At 49.9% G+C, this 16,471-nt stretch overlaps 5 protein-coding genes across 5 annotated transcripts; all 5 read right to left on the bottom strand.

Annotated features, from left to right (window-relative positions):
- Positions 1–1,077: 1,077 nt before the first annotated feature.
- TEOVI_000086700 (RNA-binding protein, putative) lies at positions 1,078–2,181 on the bottom strand (the record flags this gene model as incomplete). Its single annotated transcript, XM_067224189.1, has 1 exon — positions 1,078–2,181. The coding sequence occupies one exon, from the start codon at positions 2,179–2,181 to the stop codon at positions 1,078–1,080; it is 1,104 nt and encodes a 367-aa protein (XP_067080290.1).
- A 2,057-nt stretch (positions 2,182–4,238) lies between these two features.
- On the bottom strand, positions 4,239–7,379 carry TEOVI_000086600 (Flagellar-associated PapD-like, putative; the record flags this gene model as incomplete). The annotated part of the gene is made up of 1 exon (XM_067224188.1): positions 4,239–7,379. The coding sequence occupies one exon, from the start codon at positions 7,377–7,379 to the stop codon at positions 4,239–4,241; it is 3,141 nt and encodes a 1,046-aa protein (XP_067080289.1).
- A 5,519-nt stretch (positions 7,380–12,898) lies between these two features.
- TEOVI_000086500 (mevalonate diphosphate decarboxylase) lies at positions 12,899–14,047 on the bottom strand (the record flags this gene model as incomplete). The annotated part of the gene is made up of 1 exon (XM_067224187.1): positions 12,899–14,047. The coding sequence occupies one exon, from the start codon at positions 14,045–14,047 to the stop codon at positions 12,899–12,901; it is 1,149 nt and encodes a 382-aa protein (XP_067080288.1).
- Positions 14,048–14,249: 202 nt separating this feature from the next.
- Positions 14,250–15,275, bottom strand: TEOVI_000086400 (RNA-binding protein 27, putative; the record flags this gene model as incomplete). Its single annotated transcript, XM_067224186.1, has 1 exon — positions 14,250–15,275. The coding sequence occupies one exon, from the start codon at positions 15,273–15,275 to the stop codon at positions 14,250–14,252; it is 1,026 nt and encodes a 341-aa protein (XP_067080287.1).
- Positions 15,276–15,627: 352 nt separating this feature from the next.
- On the bottom strand, positions 15,628–16,392 carry TEOVI_000086300 (major facilitator superfamily protein (MFS), putative; the record flags this gene model as incomplete). The annotated part of the gene is made up of 1 exon (XM_067224185.1): positions 15,628–16,392. The coding sequence occupies one exon, from the start codon at positions 16,390–16,392 to the stop codon at positions 15,628–15,630; it is 765 nt and encodes a 254-aa protein (XP_067080286.1).
- Positions 16,393–16,471: the final 79 nt, after the last annotated feature.

The raw sequence follows: 16,471 nt of genomic DNA, 5'->3' as shown, positions 1-16,471 counted from the left end.
AAAAAAAAAAAGGTTCAATTTTACTGGTTTGAACGAGGGAGGTGTAAAGGAAGGAATGCAGAAACAAAAAAACATGCTGATGGAAGCAAACGTGGCACACAGGGGCGTGTGTCTTCGTTCCCTAACTGAATAAACACACGAACACAAAAATAGGAACATATGCATGCATATATATATATATATATATATTCCCTTGGCATTCCCCCCTGCACCACGTTTAGACATTTACCAGATCACCCAGATGAAACCATGACAAGTGAAACCGCAATTGCATAAAAGCGGTTTCCATGACATGGTTGCAGCAATTTTACAATGAAAAAAAGCAAGCAACGGTTTGCAACACCGTTCAACAAAGAACGAGGGAAAACCTGGAAAGAAGGCGACGGTCGATCACCTCCAAAATGACTTTCCGTCGTTTTCCCCTTCGAATTTTGTACCAACATGCATCTCCTCACCAATCAACATTTCCTTATTGTCATCTCCGAACAGTACCGACCGCCAAAGAGCAATAAAAATTTTGCTTTGGACATAAAAACAAAGAAACTTCCACCTTCCACCGGGAAACCGCAGTTACAGGACGACAAACGAAGTAGAAGAAAAGAGGATTTGGCATGGTAAGTTATTGTGAAAGTGGGGAACCCAGACAGGGTACCCTCTAGAACCCATTCACGCACGCACACCCTCGCCGTAACCCATATTACAACATTTATGTGAGCATAAGCAATGTTACAGAGAAAGCAGGAAGGCGCAAATAAAGTAGTGCTTCAAGACGGAAAAACAATGTCGTTGAAATGTCGCAGTGGCCTTCACAGGGCCTCGTAATGAACTCTCTGCCCCCAGCACTCACCACACAACACAAATAAGGGGAAAGGAGATACACGGTTCTCCCCTTGTTACGAGCACTTCCAACACATACAAAAGCAACCAACCCTGTCACTCAAGCATGAAGCAGCACACGATACGATCGGAGTTTGCCAGACACACACACACACATATACCAAAGCAAAACACTGCTAATTTTAGGTGATTGACCACGGTTTCAACCGTTGATTGTTTTTTTTCCCCTTGCTCGGTATGCTACTCGCCCGATCCGCTCAAGCGGATCATTGCACCTGTTGGGGACTGCCATTTCTCGTCATCCCACGAAATATTCCCATTGTTGAGAGAAAGGCCACCGTTTCTGGAAATGGAGGCATCGTTTTGTAAACTTTCGATGTGTTCATCATCCGCTACGTCAAAAGTCCACGTACGTCCGGTACAAGTCTCTTTCTTGTTAGAGCCACTCTCAGATTGTTTTTGCTGTGTATGCACGTGTTGATTATATACATTTGAATGGGGAGCAGTGGCTGATGGATAAACAACACTCTCAAACTGGTAGAGTCTCGGTGCTGATGTGTATGGTTGCTCCTCGACAGAGAAGGAACTATAACTGCCTCGGTTCCTATCTAAGCCATCAACGCGATTTGTAGATGATGTGTACGGGCCAGAACCTGTGCCGGGAACACTCTGAGAGTGGATAGATGACGGAAGAGTATACCCTCCATTGTTGTCGGCGATTGTGGGGGGAAACATGTTAACAGAGGCACCCAAACGCAACGGCATTCCCACCATGCCCGTTTCACCAGGAATTTGAGCCATTGGTGCTCTTGAACTCATCGTATACACCTGTTGGTTCGGGCACCTTGCTTTGCTTATGGTGGCAAATTGTACACGAAGTGGATTGGTTTGGGGAGGAACCGTGTGCTTCTCATGGAGAGCATAAATGGCGCTCGAGGCCATCTCATCCGTTCGATAACGCACCCATGCGCTCCCCTTTGAACGTCCCATGGAATCACGCATGATCTTAACCTCTAAAAGCTCTCCATAGGGTTCAAAAACCGGTCGCAGTTGTTTTTCTGTTGCGACAGCAGGTACCTGCCCTACAAAGAGCTTGCTTCCAACACGAGTATGCCTATTACCCCTGGAAACAGGGTATTGCTGGGCGTGATGGACCATGTTCGTCATATGCCCGGTGCTGAAGGTTCTTGACTGTCGGTGCGTTACGGCTCCATGTGAATCTGCACGCCCCACATCATTGTCGCAGTGTTTTGGGGAATAGCCCATACCTGTATCATCGTTGACGTTGCCTATGCTGGGGCTGCTGAACACACACTGAGGATTCGCCAATGGTGAAAAATTCATTCCTTCCTACCTTATCCACTTTCTTCACGCTAAACGTTTCGCCCCACTCTTCCTCTGGCGCGCGCACTTACTCAACTAGTAAATTTCGGGATAGTTAACAACTCTCAGTCGACCTCGAAACTCCAAAGAGAAAGGATCCTAAGAAACATAAAAGAGACAAAGCATAGAAAAGCTTGAACTCACAGGGCAGTACGAAGTGCCTGGAAGGCTCAGTGAGTGTGCTCAAGCTTAAATCGCACCACGCAGAAAGGATGAAAAGGGCACGTATAATTGAAAAGCAACCCCCTTTTCCCCTTATGTGCCCCTCGCTTTGGGAATGGATTATGAAGTGGTCTTGAAAGGCAACGAAAGGCCTTCATAGTCCCATGACGGTGCGTCAGCGAAGCAACATCGTCGCGTCAGGGTATGTCAACCTGTGCTCAATGGCAATAGTTACCAGGAAGCACCTCCATGGCATCCTAGCAAGCTTGCATAAGCGTTTAATATAATCACCCACAAGCACAGGGATTAGTCTGCTGTGTTTAACCAAAAACCCCTCGAATTGACATTACCTCAGTTGCAGTGGCGGGGTGGCGAGAGACAAAAGTAAAAACACAAGAATGCACAAACACAAGCAGCGAAACTAACAACGAAAACACAGAGGGTCCAACGTGTCTTACGCAGATAGAAAATACAAAACGGTTATATTTTCATCCAAAACTAACCATCCACTCAATTTGCGCTTCCTCAAACATGAAGTATGAGCACAATTTACTCAAAAGCACTGTGGCTGAAAGAAGGGGGCGAGCGGAGGAACGATATTCCCTTCACTCTGAAAGACGCCACCATAGATACCCATAGTGTTCACATAATGTGGACAACGCAGGGGGAGAAGGTTGGCACAATCACTCCTCCAACCCCCCGACAAACTGATCGGTCCAAAGCAATAACAGCTAAGGCAGCGAAAAATGCACCACATAACTTTACATGGCCCCTTACGCACTCACCGGGAATGGCGCAGAAGTGCCCCTGGTAGCACCACTTGTCAAAAATGCACTGACATGGTTACCGCCGCCCAATTAGGCTCTTTGTTCTGGTTCTAGCAAAGGTCATCAAGATGTCGCACAATTGCGCAACTCCTCAACGTGCAGTAATACACGCATCCTTTGGGGTAGTGCGCACATATCGACGACGGTGGCCTCCATACCCCTAAAACTACAAACAAATATCCCACGTTCTGTACAGAAGATCACAGTTTGGGTTGCCTAAAACCGTAACCACACGACGTGACGAATGTTTAAGCCGGTGATCTGTCCTGAAAGTTATAACACCAGTTGAAGAAACACCGCATCCTTAAATAACAGAAATAGTACACCTAGCATCATTTGTTGTAAAAATCACAGGGAGAGAAAGTGATCACTGACAAACAAAAAATTGCAAAAGGAGGTTTTATGCTTCAAAACTCTCTCCCCCTATACCTACGGAACAACAACTGAGCAACCAGTTTGCTCCCGCATTGGATCGAATCCAATGCCTTGTTTAAATAAACCTGCACTTCTGTGGGTGTTGAATAGCACGGACTGAACTAAAAAAAACGAGTGTCCAAATGCGCGAAAAGCCGTATCCAACAAAATCAACCTATGATAGTATCTGGGAGTAATCGCTTCTGCCTGTTTATTCAATTCCATCACCGTACGCAGCACAAGAACTTGTGTGCATGTTATTCAGGACCAATGCCAAATGCGCTTACGAACCAAAGAAAACACCAAGAGTATGTGGGTGGTGTGTCCTTTCCACCGCGTACATGACGTGCTCCCCAAGCACGCAACGAGTATCGCCTACTTAGCTAGGTACAGAGGTGGTGTCGATTTGCTTTAGGGAGGAGCTACGGCTACAGGACATCAGTACACTGAACACACATCAGCAACGCACAAGGCCGCACACGTCACACGTACGTCAAACCACTAGAGGATCGGGGCTACTGTGACCTTTCTAGCTAACGATGGTCACGACAACGCCCAACTACAAATAGTGTAATAGACTTACACACCGATGTTTTGTAAAAGCCAGTAATTTACTTAGGCAGTTCCTGTGCACTGAACATGGTACACCCTTTCTTCCGGCACCAAAGCACACTTAATCGCCAGTGAAAACGTACAAAATGAAACGTCCGTGTGATCACGTCTGGGGTTGTATGACACCGTGAATGTACCGTGACTCCCAGCAGGTCCAGTAATTTTCAGAGGCTCTAACTTCCACCCATTCTCAGTAAACGTCTCACTCCAGCCACCAACAATGCATTCAAAAGAGCTTCCTGCCTTGAGGCTACCAACGGATATTGATCTTGTTTGTTCTGCTGCGAAATAGAGTCGGACCGGGTCAATGGCAGACGCACCAGTTTCCGGGAAGGGGTTTTTCCGGAAACCAGTGTACGGTGCACTCTCTCCCGCCGCCAATTCCTTACATGAGGGAAATGTTAGAAACACAGGCAAGTCGCACCCACGACCTTCCACAAGGATGGTTTGAACAGACGAGCCATCTGAAACGCGAAGATGCAAGGAAACCATTCCAACTACTTGTGGGGTGAACACAATCGTTTTGGGGACCTTTGTCCTTCCTGGTATGACAAACTGATCGCACTCAAAGGTAAAAGAACAGCCTTCTGGCCACGCAGGAGTCTTTCCCTCCCCAGTAATAAACGCAACGTTCACTTCAAGAGGCAAATTGCTCATATTGTGGAAAAAGAGTTGCTGCCGAGATTCCTGTCCAACCTGAGCGGGTTCTAGAACGATCACCTCAATGGACTTTGTTTGCTCCCCGAGCTCTCGATCGCCAGTTACAAGCAAATCGGCGGGCTCACATGATCCTTGCAACGATAACGTCACGTCATTTGAGCATGCGGAGGAAAAAACTACCTCCTCTCTGTAATAGCCGCACTCTGCGGGTGTAAAGCAAACGGTTACCGCACATTCTTCATCGTGAGAAAGGATAAACTGAGGTGGCTTGGAAACGAAGAACGGTGAATATGCAGCCACTGGGCGCATTTGTAAATACATGGACCCTTCCCCAGTGTAGCGAAGCAGGAAAACTCGTTCAACACGAGAGTTTAGCGGCACCTTCCCAAAATCAACACTTTGCTTGACAGCACTCGGTGATATTTCTAGTGTTAGTGACTGCTCGACACCGCGACGTTCGTTCTTCTTCGCACCGCGTTTCGATGCCTTCCTCAAAACTGCCTTCTGGTGGACGCGGGAGACTAGGCTCACGGATAGCGTGGGTTTGACAACAACACAATTAATTTGAAGCATCACAACTTGTTCACTAGCCGCCTCCCCTACCACGCACTTTAAGAAGAAGCTGGAATGTCTGCTCCACCCCTCACCGGAGGAATTACACTCCCATGCCTTGTATAGTTCGTTTAAGCAAGCTTCTTCGCTATCTGTCACCTTTTCCAGCGGTGGTGTATGTTCCCGTTCCCTTCCTCTCCGGGATATGCGCTTGGTACTTGGCCGAGGCATTGTCTCCTCCAAGGGTGGTGTGGACGGCTGCGCAAGAGGTGCGAAGAATACAACAATAGGACAATGTTCTCCTCCTTGAAGGGTCCCGAACGAAGGACTTGCCCTTAGGTATTCAAGAGGGGAGGAAATGAAGAACGATTGTTGAGCATTCCCATTGTTCTGCAACGTTACTGAGTAATTGATCTCACCACCCAATGGGCATGCTGGAAGATCGATACATGACTTTGAGAACCGTACAGGATACTCGCATCCGCAGCCAGTCAGTTGAATGGCACGTGAAACATCGTATTCGTTGGTAATATTGACAACGTGAGTGAACTGGCCAAGCGTTGGCGGTCGCACTCCCACCTTGAACTCCATCACCTCTTTCGGTAGCAACGTAACGATTGGGTATGGAGCAACCTTCACGTTATCAGGAAGTGTTAAGAATCCAAGAGTTTGGGGGAGATCGGACAAATTTTCTACCCTCAGCGGCTGTACTATCTCTTCGCAGACGCTTCGCGAACCAAAGTGCAGTTCATTCGTGCTAACCCCGAACCCCCGCTCAGTTAACCTCGCATTCAGTTTTACTGAAAGGGGCGTTTTCTGATCACGGACTGACATCAGAATTACGCTTTGAACTGTGTGTCCAAGACCTCTTTGAGGAGTGAAAAAAACGCAAATTTCGGAAGTGCTCTTTGCTTGAACACATACCGACTTTGGTGAAAAAGAGAGCGACGAAGACAACGTTGGTGGGACCTCCGGAATAACTGTTGTCAGCACGTTTGTTGTATTTTGAATCGTTATCTTTTCGCAGTACGTGGTTTCAAAAAAACACCACTCGAAGTCTATTTCAGCTGCCGAGGAGACGTGCACAGGAAGTGAACCTCCAGTCCCTCTTACTTGAATTTTTTTGACAGCCGCCGACCCGTCTACATCGTAGCGGATTTCAATGTCACCATCAATAACAACATCTTCATGAGGAGAAAATATTACATCAAAGTAACTAGCGGAATACGGTTCAATGGTCAGAGTGTAACCAGCGGGGTTAAACACCACGACAGATTCTTCTTTTCCGTTGATAGGATTCTTATGAAGCACATCTGTCCAGTCGCGCACCGACCCACCAACCGATACTGTAGCTGCAAGGGCACCGTCATTCCTCAGAGTAACCCTTTTGGACAATTTCTCTCCGAATATCACACAACCATAATCAAGTTTGTCAGGGGAAGCAGAAACAACTGATTTACGACGAAAAGCCCTCACCGGGACAACGAAAACACCTTGTTCTGTCCGAAATACGATGGTTGTTTCTAAATCGTCTTCCTTCGAGGGGGTAAACCGAATGTTCACACTCCAAGACAGTCCGGAGGGAAGTTTCGGCGGAAGACGATATTCATACTGGAGGACCTCTTTATATTTTGGGGAGACGGGTAAAATCCTGAAGGCGTACAACTTGTTCGTGCAGTTTGTTAACGTTACCTTCTTGGTGTACGTTTGGCCGACTACAATATCTCTAAAATCTACAGTCCTAGGGGTTACAGTGAACAATCCTTCTGCTTGTGAACGGTCTTGCTGCTGAGCGCATGTCAGTCCGTAATCTTTAACACTCCTTTGCCGATGGTTCACCTTCGGACGGTCAGGTAACCTTTCTTCAACCTCATCTATAATCCTGTAGCGGTCGTCTCGCAGGCCACCATCCTTAAATGCAATGAAATCCATTACTTGCACTCTGACAGAGCAAAAAAAAAAGAAAAGAAAAAATAGGAATAAATGCGCGGTTGACATGCTACTGCAGTGAGTCAGTGAGTAGCACAGAAATACACAAAAATTGTCAGTTTGATATAACGGCCTACGAAGTGAAACATTCAAAAAAGGTAGGACCGATACAGGACGCGATACCAGGTATATTCGCCTCTCAGAGGCAGTGCAATAATGGGTAACATTTAAAAATAGAAAAAGAGATTATAAGGCAGAAGCACCAATAGTTTAGAAAACCTCGCGGCAACAAACTAGCAACATCACATCCTTTACGTATAAGCGACGCCACTCCAATACCTAATACAAGCCTTCATTTCACAAGGGTGACCTCGGAGAAACTCCCACAGGTGTTGACGTGGAAGCACTAAGGGGAAAGGGAGGTGACACTACTTGAAACACAGACCCTCTCCATACCAGTGTACTGTCATCACACTTGTGCGTACTATTAAGCCAGAAACACATACGATAATTGCGTGACAGTATTAACGTTCTGATTGAGTGTGAAAGACGTAAATAAAACGGGCGATGCACTAATATCAGCAACAAATGAATGTTATCCGTCCTATACGCGAGGAAAATTTGCTACCGAAGCTGACGCAACACCAACGCCCAATAGCAGACCAAAGATCAACACCAGCCAGTATTATCCCTGGGATTGTTGAGCGCTAGCCCACCCAGGCCAATGAGACAACACGCGTCCGCACCCCCACCCTTTTTTGACGCGGCAGTAAACACTGCCTTCCGCGGAAAAGCACAACTCCTGTACAATGTGGGTAACCACTTGAAGTGAAAACACCTACGCTGGGCAAGGGCTGGTGAAGCTCCACTCGCACTTCTACCACGTAGGAGTGCAACCCCGACAACCCCCTGAGGGGGCGTCGGGCACACCCGTGGCTCTACTGGCCACAGCATCAGAGGGACAGGGTCGACACCACGACGAACCAGCCGACTCTGGTGAAGGTGCTCCGGGGAAGCAGGGTCACCTCCTGCACTTCTGTGGAATACGAGCTCCGACGGTGGAAGAGAAGAAAATCACTTTAAACACACAGGTCTCCAGCACATAACCCCTGATAGCTACGCAAGCAAAGGTAGAGTGGGCGGTTTCAGCACCGAAAGCAGGGGTACCGCAGAGGGTCCAATGTGCTCGGGAGGGTTGGAAAGGACGATCACCGGGGCGACGCCCAGCAATGCAGGAACGGATGTTGGTTCAGGCCATGTGGCCCGAGAGCACCCTGCCCCTGCGAACCGCGAATCATAAAGAACATAGGTCGGCATGCCAATGGGAAAGTAAGAATCGGCAGTGCGGTGGCAGCCAGATGAAACAAAAAAATGAAGGAGGTGGAAACGGAGCGACACACCGCGGAGCACAGAGGACTGAAGCGTTATGGTGGACCACCCCGCGCCAAATCAACCGGATCACAGTCTGGTAGCTTTTGATGTCACCGTTGGCCGCCGTATTTGGGGAGCACACCAGGCTTCTGCACGGCATTATGTCAGGCAAAGAAAAGGGCGGCCCAGCCACGACGCCATGAACAGGCCCATGCAAAGATAAAGGAACGGCTCAGGACTTCGCCTAACTGTTTGAACAGTATCAACGGAGCAAAAAACCCAGTCATCCGAGGGGTGGCAGCACCGGGCGTCCCACGGGAAAGGAGCAGGACGATCTCCAGCACAGGAGAGGAAAGTATCAAATCCAGAGAACGATGCAGAAAGGCGCCTCGGGGGGAGGGATGAGGGGAAAATGTCCCGGAAGAGAAGCCATAAAACACGTACGAAGCAGCCTTCAATGGAAGGGAGGGCGGCGTCTTTCAGTTGCCTCCACCGTTGAGAAACAGCTGGGAACCACACGGCGTCTGTGTATGCCCAACGAGCTGGCTTAAGCACAGAGCCCATGACGAATGGGGCTGCACCAGTAAAAAGGCAACAGATGCAGATGTTAGAAAGGATGTGCCGAGAGAAACCGACGAAAACGCCTCTACTGAACAGCAGCGAGGATGCTAGACGCCAAAGAAGCGACGCCGAAATTGTTTCCGTACGACCGAGTCGATGTTGGCAGTGTGGGAACGACCTACTGGATCGACAGCGGGTTAGGTTGACGTATGCTTCAAGGATTTAAAAAAATTGCTTGACTTCGTTTTGGCATGCGCAAAAACAATCAACCGAAGTCCACAATTCAGAAAGGGACCGGGGAAGGGAAAGCGTGGGGGGACTATAGTACGGCCAAATGCACAAACGAGAGAACCTGGTGCGAAATGCCCACACACGCATCAAGTAACGCCGAACACTGCCATGCGCAAAACGTTTGGGCGACTGGTAGCCAGGAGTTTTTTTAACTTGATTGGTTGTCTGTTACGAAAAAGTAAAAAGCGCTATCGCTTACGGCACTCACCGACAAACTGCACAGCTCAGTTTCTTGGAAACGTAATCACGAGCAGAACACCACAGTGAGTTGCCGTTGTGCGACCATAAACTTTTCATATGCGTTCGGTTCCGTGAACCATGGATTGGACTGCCCCCGCCCCTCGTGGAGCTCCCCGCCGATTCAAATACCTTCCAATCGATAAGCAAGTTTTTGTCACACATCACGACCATGTAGCGTTCCCCCTCGCAGGCTACAGGGCACCCGAAACATCACGGGTACGTTGCAAGAAGCACGGGCAGCGTGGTACAAAATGTGCGGACCACACCCGTAACGAGACCGAAACCTGAAAACACCGGCACGCGCAGCCCACCCTCCGACAAAGTTGCTGGCTGCCTCTCCACCCAAAAATAAAAATAACGTGCACCAACTATCATGAAGATGTTGCGGCGGCAGGTGCCGGCTCTCATAGCACATATAATGAATGAGGTGGGAGGTACCCCTTCCGCTGCCCAATGGTGCCGAAGATGGGGAGGGACTTTCTGTTTGAGTTCCCCACCTACAGGAAGCAGTTGCGGCGGATGGCCAACAAGGGCCGCTTTCAAGTGCAGGAAGAAAAATAATTCCCCTCGTCACACTCCGGAGGTGATGGCATTGGTGACCGACCTTGTTCCACTCGGTGGTGGACGCTCTGCCGCCCTCGAGAAGAAAATATTAGAGTGCGTGCATGCGATTCGCTTTCGGTAAGCACAAGCGGCAACGGAACTGGATCACAAGGTCGAATAAGTTTGGTACCCCCGAAGGCGGTTGCAACCTCAGAGTAGTTCCTTTTCGCTTCACTTTCTCCTTTTCCGTCGTTTGAGGGAAGGCGAACTTCCGCGACGGTTGGCGAGCAGAGTGGGGTCTACACTCATTCCCATAGTGCTTCCCCGACGCGCTGACAACGATCTACGGTGACACGGTGCTGCGCTTGCCAACAAACTAGGGTAAAGGAACTGTGCTTGAAAAATGATTGGCAACTAAAGGCTATTTTCCTAGAGGCCTCTTGCCGGAACTTGCGGGCGCGAAGTGGTGTGCAGTTGGCGGGATGAGCCCCCGGAAAAGGCGCACACTTCCAAGCATGTCGTCCTTTTAGGCGCCGGCCTTGCGACCACACCCTCAAACGTTGCTCCGCGTTGTGCTTGTGCGCGTTTCGGTGACCTTGGTGGTCGTGATCTAAACAAAAGTGTACAATAAGAGTAAATTCTGGCGTATGTTGAGTGTGCCGCTTCCAGCACCTTTTTCATGCACTCTGGTGACGTTTTCCACCGCATCGGGAGTGGGATGCGCAATGAAGGTGGCAACGGTGGAAAGCGCTGCGAAGAGGATTGGGGTAGAGGAAGTGCCAGAGGGATACGACGAAGGAATAAGAAAATGAGGCTCTGCCTAGTTCAAGAAACGGACCCGACATGGGATGAAAAGTGTACAAGTGGTGGCGGGATAAAGGAACACGGGAACGCCGAAGATGACGGGCTGCACAGGGAAGGGAGGAGCAGATGGTGGGGAAACCGCATGAACTTACCACCCTTCAATTTTCACAGCCACGTGTCGGGCTCCGGTGGGGTTGGGAGGGGAAAGGGGGATGGGGAATAAATATCGCAGAATTACCGCACCCCTCGTCCTGGATGAATCCGGTTCCTTGGCCACGTTGGAACGTTGAACCGAATAGACCGTGTAAACTGCGCGCCATCAGGCGGCTCGAGGCTACGGCACTTTCAAACACAGCGAAAGTGGCGATCCCGAAGCAGACAAGGGATTTGTTCTGCAAGGAATAAAAGGAATTCCACACCTCGTTACACAAAGTGGCGTCTCCACCTTCCACACCCGGGGAAAGTAACTTTGGGGCGCCGGAGCATCACTGCTTTTGCGCTGCCTCAGTTCCACCCGCTTTCTCACAACGTCTCCGTGGTAAACATATTTCGTAACCCGCTATCCCTGCTGATGCTCACAGCTGCATCGGCCTCCAAAGGATGGAGGTTGGAATGGGCTGTTGTAAACTCTCCTCCGCCTGTAGGGTCCCAAATTCGGAAAGATTGAAGTCTCAGTGGTCTGACCCAACGTAATATCTGCATATGCCCCCCTTCGGTGATTTAGCGGCACATTGGGTAGGAGAGACTGATTGGACGACTACAAGCTCCAGCCAACGAATTCGATTGGATTTGGTGGCCGTAAGGGCTCTAATTGCCTGGAACAATTGCTTTAGAGAGCTTTTTGGGAAAATGCCTCCCTAACCCCAACGACATCAAACTACGCACGGGGAGGGGGAAACTATTTACGGCGAAAGCGGGCTCGAGAGTCACTGGCTTTGCGAATAGCAGTTCACACCTGCCCTGCGGATGTGCATGATTTGGTGGGAAAGGTGGAAAGTTGGAAATGCTGCCACTATGCGGTTCGAGGGTCAGGAGGATCCGCTGTCATATGATCAAGTGATGTGTCTGAGAAGGAGGGAGAAGGGGAAGGGGATGCCAGAAAGGCCGATTCGCCGCGGCCCACGCGCTGCAACATGAGAACTCTTTGCTTAAACAGCGTGGGACCCGCAGTGAGAAAGTATGGTGGGAGGGTGGGCTTTGGTTTTTCCAACTTCCTGCGAAGAGATCGACCGTTACAACTTTGTGTCAATCCATCTGGTGCCGACCTACTCTTATTAACATTTCCGCCGTTTCGGTTTGTCCTCACTACTTCTGATGAGAGAACAACCGCAAAGGGCATTGACTACGCTCCAAATGAAAGATAATTAAAAAAGAGAGCACAGGGAGAATGAAATGCAGCGACGGGCACTGTGCGGAACAACCGCCACTGCCGCATTCGTACCAATATATGCGTAATTTGAGCAATGCTACTCCAGTGGAAGGATGAAGGGAGGGGAGAAGGTTTGTTCCCCACCACCTCCACCGGTCCGTTACTCAAACACAACGTCCCGAGGACAGCTATGTTTGAAAGTAAGAAAATGTCGATAAATGGGGTTAGATGGATCTTAACAACACATAAAGAAATAAATTACGGGGGAATAGGAACTGGAGCATTAGTCCCAGCCAAATACCCCCATGTCGTCACCCATTTCCTTCATCCCCCGCAGTACTTCTCATACCCGAGGTGGAATGAGTGACTCGGAGGGGCCGAGATACTTCACCCCACACCCGACAGGGGACTGCAGTAACATCTCAAACGGCTTCTTCGGGTGGTCAATCAGCTTCTTATATTCGTCGGGAAGCGATACAACCTTGACTTTCTCAAGTAACTCGCGGTCTCCGAAGAAAAACTTCTCGAATGGTGTTGGGAAGTGCTCCATGAGCATAGCCACGGCTTCAGGAAGGTCCTCCTTAAGAACAAACAAGAAACAGTTCGCCCCGGCATCGAAGGTGTAAGCCAGTGCTGTGCGGCCCTTCTTCGCATTGTAGGCTTTCACGAGGCGGATCATCGCGTAGCTGTCCTCCGTCGCATACGTAATCTTCGGTTCGGTGGTCGCGCATATCTCCTGCAGGTCGTCCGATTCAAGCATTGCAATCTCTGCAAAGGTTGCGAAATCCCTCGCCTTTATAGCTCTCGAGGCAATTTTCATGCGCTCCGGTACGGTTTCTGAGATGCGCTTCTTCATCAAAGGCGACGTTTTGAGGGACTGCTGCATGCCCTTGGTGCTGGAGACATCCTTCTGTGCCCCTTTAAGGACAGCGCACATCACCTGTATCTCGGGCCAATGCGTTTCGTCAACAAATTGTGTGGCCACACAGTCGCTACCATCAGGTTTCTCCCCCTTGTTCCATATAACGAAACCCCCAAAGGCACTGCGGCAGGCGCTGCCAGATCCAAGGCGAGCAAGCATTGAGACGTTAGTGGTGGACTTGAAAGCACGGATGAGCGCCGCCGACATGGCGCAGTAGCCGCTAGCGGAAGAGGCCATCCCAGCGGCAGTTGGGAAGTTGTTCTCCGATACGATGTTCACCTTTTTGTTTTTCAGGTCTTCGGGGCATGTGCTCCTGAGATGAAGGAGCATCGACTGGACCCGTGGAGTCTTTCCCACATCAACCTCGGTGCCGTTCAGTCGCAACGTGTCTGTCTCGATGTCGTCCCTGAGTTCCACGGAGGTTTTGCTACGAAACGGGCTTGCGGAGAGCGTGATGCTAAAAGAGTCATTTGTGGGGAGTATCAGCGTCTCTCCACCCTCACGCTTACCCCAGTACTTGATAAAAGCGATGTTGATGGGTGCCTCGACGGTGACACATTGGTCGGACATGGCGCCGCTTTGCCACGCAGCAATTAATTCTTCCCTCGCTTTACCTACGCTGAGGTCAGTAAGAAAGGGGAAGTAAGTACTGAGGAGAAAAAGTGATTGAGAAAACAATTTAAAAGCTACAAGCTCCGTTCACATTACGATTTCCCCCCTCTTTTTGCGGATAGGAAACGCCACGCCTGGGTCGAATCTGCGACCCGCAATGCTAGGCCACACTCCGGCAGGAACGCAAGATGGTGGCCACCCTGTTATGTGCGGCGAAGGAGGCTTGTGGTACACTTGGCGGGGTCAGCGGAGCCACCGAGGCCTCAGCCTCCCAACCAAATCCTACAAGAGCCGCTAACGCATCTTCGGCATCGGCGTGCTTCTCCGTGCTTTTTGACACCATGCGCCGACCTGTCAGCAGGGCCAACGCAAAGTCGGCATCGTCAGGATGGAACAACTCCACGACTGTAGCGAATGAGCCACCGTTGGAAGCAAAACTGAAAGCGTAATCCGCAACGGGACCAACGTGTCTGGTGAGTTTCGATAGCAGCCCCGCGGGGTCGCAAGTGGACAGCGGCACCGGCACCGCGTTTCGTATCCGTGCGCTCGCTAGTGGGGTATTGCCCTGCACAAAGCCTTCACTAGATGGGCCGCTAACGTCGGTGGCTGCCGTTGTTTCACCACGAAGCAGTGCCGTCAACTCTCCATCCGTCTCACGAATGCCTTCCGTCGTCCTCTCCAACGATTCTTGCGCGCGGCAGTACGACTCCTGGAGCTCCAACAGTCTTTGCAGCAACTCCCCGCCCTCAGCCGCCTGCTCGCTAGTTTCCAACATTTCCGGAATGGCACGTACAAGCAGCTCATCCATTTGCAAGTCGCGGGGCATCAGGTGGTTCTTTGGGAGATTTGGATTCATTTCCAACTTAGTTTTCTCCTCTTGTACGCCCCCCGCGGCGCCCTCTAGAGTAGCCACTGCAGCCGTTTGTTTCTTGAACACGTTGGAGTGTATTTCGATGGCATGATTCTTCAGCCGTTCGCCATCAAGGTGGTCTACCGCCAGCCGCGCCGCTGAACTCTGGTGGAAACGAACCCAGTAAAATGACCGTTGCCGGGAAGCATCGTATCGCATTTTCAACTCATCAATGTCCCCAATAATACGCAACCATTCGTGCACATCTTCAGCGAGTACCGCCGAGAGGTCATCAACAAAGACGTGCACAACCCTTGCGTCACCTCGATCGGCCATTGCTTTCAGGAATAGGGAAGGAGAGGGATTGTCGCGCACACGGGCAGGGAGAGGGGCAACAGTTGGTTCACAGAAAGATGTACAGAACAACGGAGGCCCGCAGTACGTGCTCAAACTGGCATAGGGACCATGCGTTTAAGAACACCAAATTGAAATAAAGGAAACAAAAAAGTATAATTAGGTGTAAAGAGGGAGTAGGACAAAAGGGGAAACATAGGTGCTATCCCCTGGTGGTGGTGACCCTAGCAACGAAGAACGAGCCACAGTTATTCCACAGTTAATGTTTACAACAAATCAAACGCATTTATTTTGTATATAACATTGTCTATGTATTTTCCTTTACGAATTATTTCTACGAATTAGCCTTTTCAGCCTCCTCAGTTTTTTTGTTTCCCCCCGTTTCGCTACCTTCGCTGTCCGCATTGGAGTGAGGTGCACTCGCCTCACGCAACATTATGCAGTAGACGGCAAGCCAGCACGGAATTGCAAGACCGAGGAATGAGAATATCACAAGAAGAGCATTACGCAGCTGATACTTGCTGACGCAGTGTCCATCCGTGCTATTACCCGTTTTGTTTATCCACTTGCATAAATTGTCAATGTCGTTTCTGCACTGGGTGTTATTACCATGCGCCGGACATCCTCTCGAGAAGGCATTGTCAGAGAGATAACCAGCAAGTGTTGGTGACGGGAAATCGCCTAGCAAGTGAATAAGAAGAACGGAGTAACTCACGGCATATGCCCTTTGATCCCATGGGACCACTGTTAGTATTGCTGAGTTAATGGGTGCTGTGACTGCAAAGAGAGTAAACACCGAAACCACCAGAAGCGATGTAAACAGCCAAGTAACTTCCATGAACAATGCAGCAAGTCCTGCGGGGACGCTGACGGCAATCATGACGACGCAAAAAAGCTGACACTTCATAGTGCCTGAAGAGCCAAGGCTCCCTCCAAGTTTGTCCACTACAACGCCTCCGACGATGGATCCAATGATACCGGTAAGTGCTGTGACACCGCCCATGATCATTGATGCCGTCATGTTGGTAAGCTCCATCGGCCCATCAACTAGAAAAGGTATTGACCATACCGAGAGGCCGCCGATTACAAAGCAGTACATTGCGTAACCGAAGACAACAAGGATATACGCCACGTTCGTAAACAATTGAAGGGCAGCCCTATGTACCGGGAGGTATTCC

The sequence above is a fragment of the Trypanosoma equiperdum genome (assembly GCF_001457755.1).
Source record: "Trypanosoma equiperdum strain OVI genome assembly, contig: ctg_249, whole genome shotgun sequence".
NCBI classification, from domain to species: domain Eukaryota; phylum Euglenozoa; class Kinetoplastea; order Trypanosomatida; family Trypanosomatidae; genus Trypanosoma; species Trypanosoma equiperdum.
This window is presented reverse-complemented; position numbering and strand designations above follow the sequence as displayed.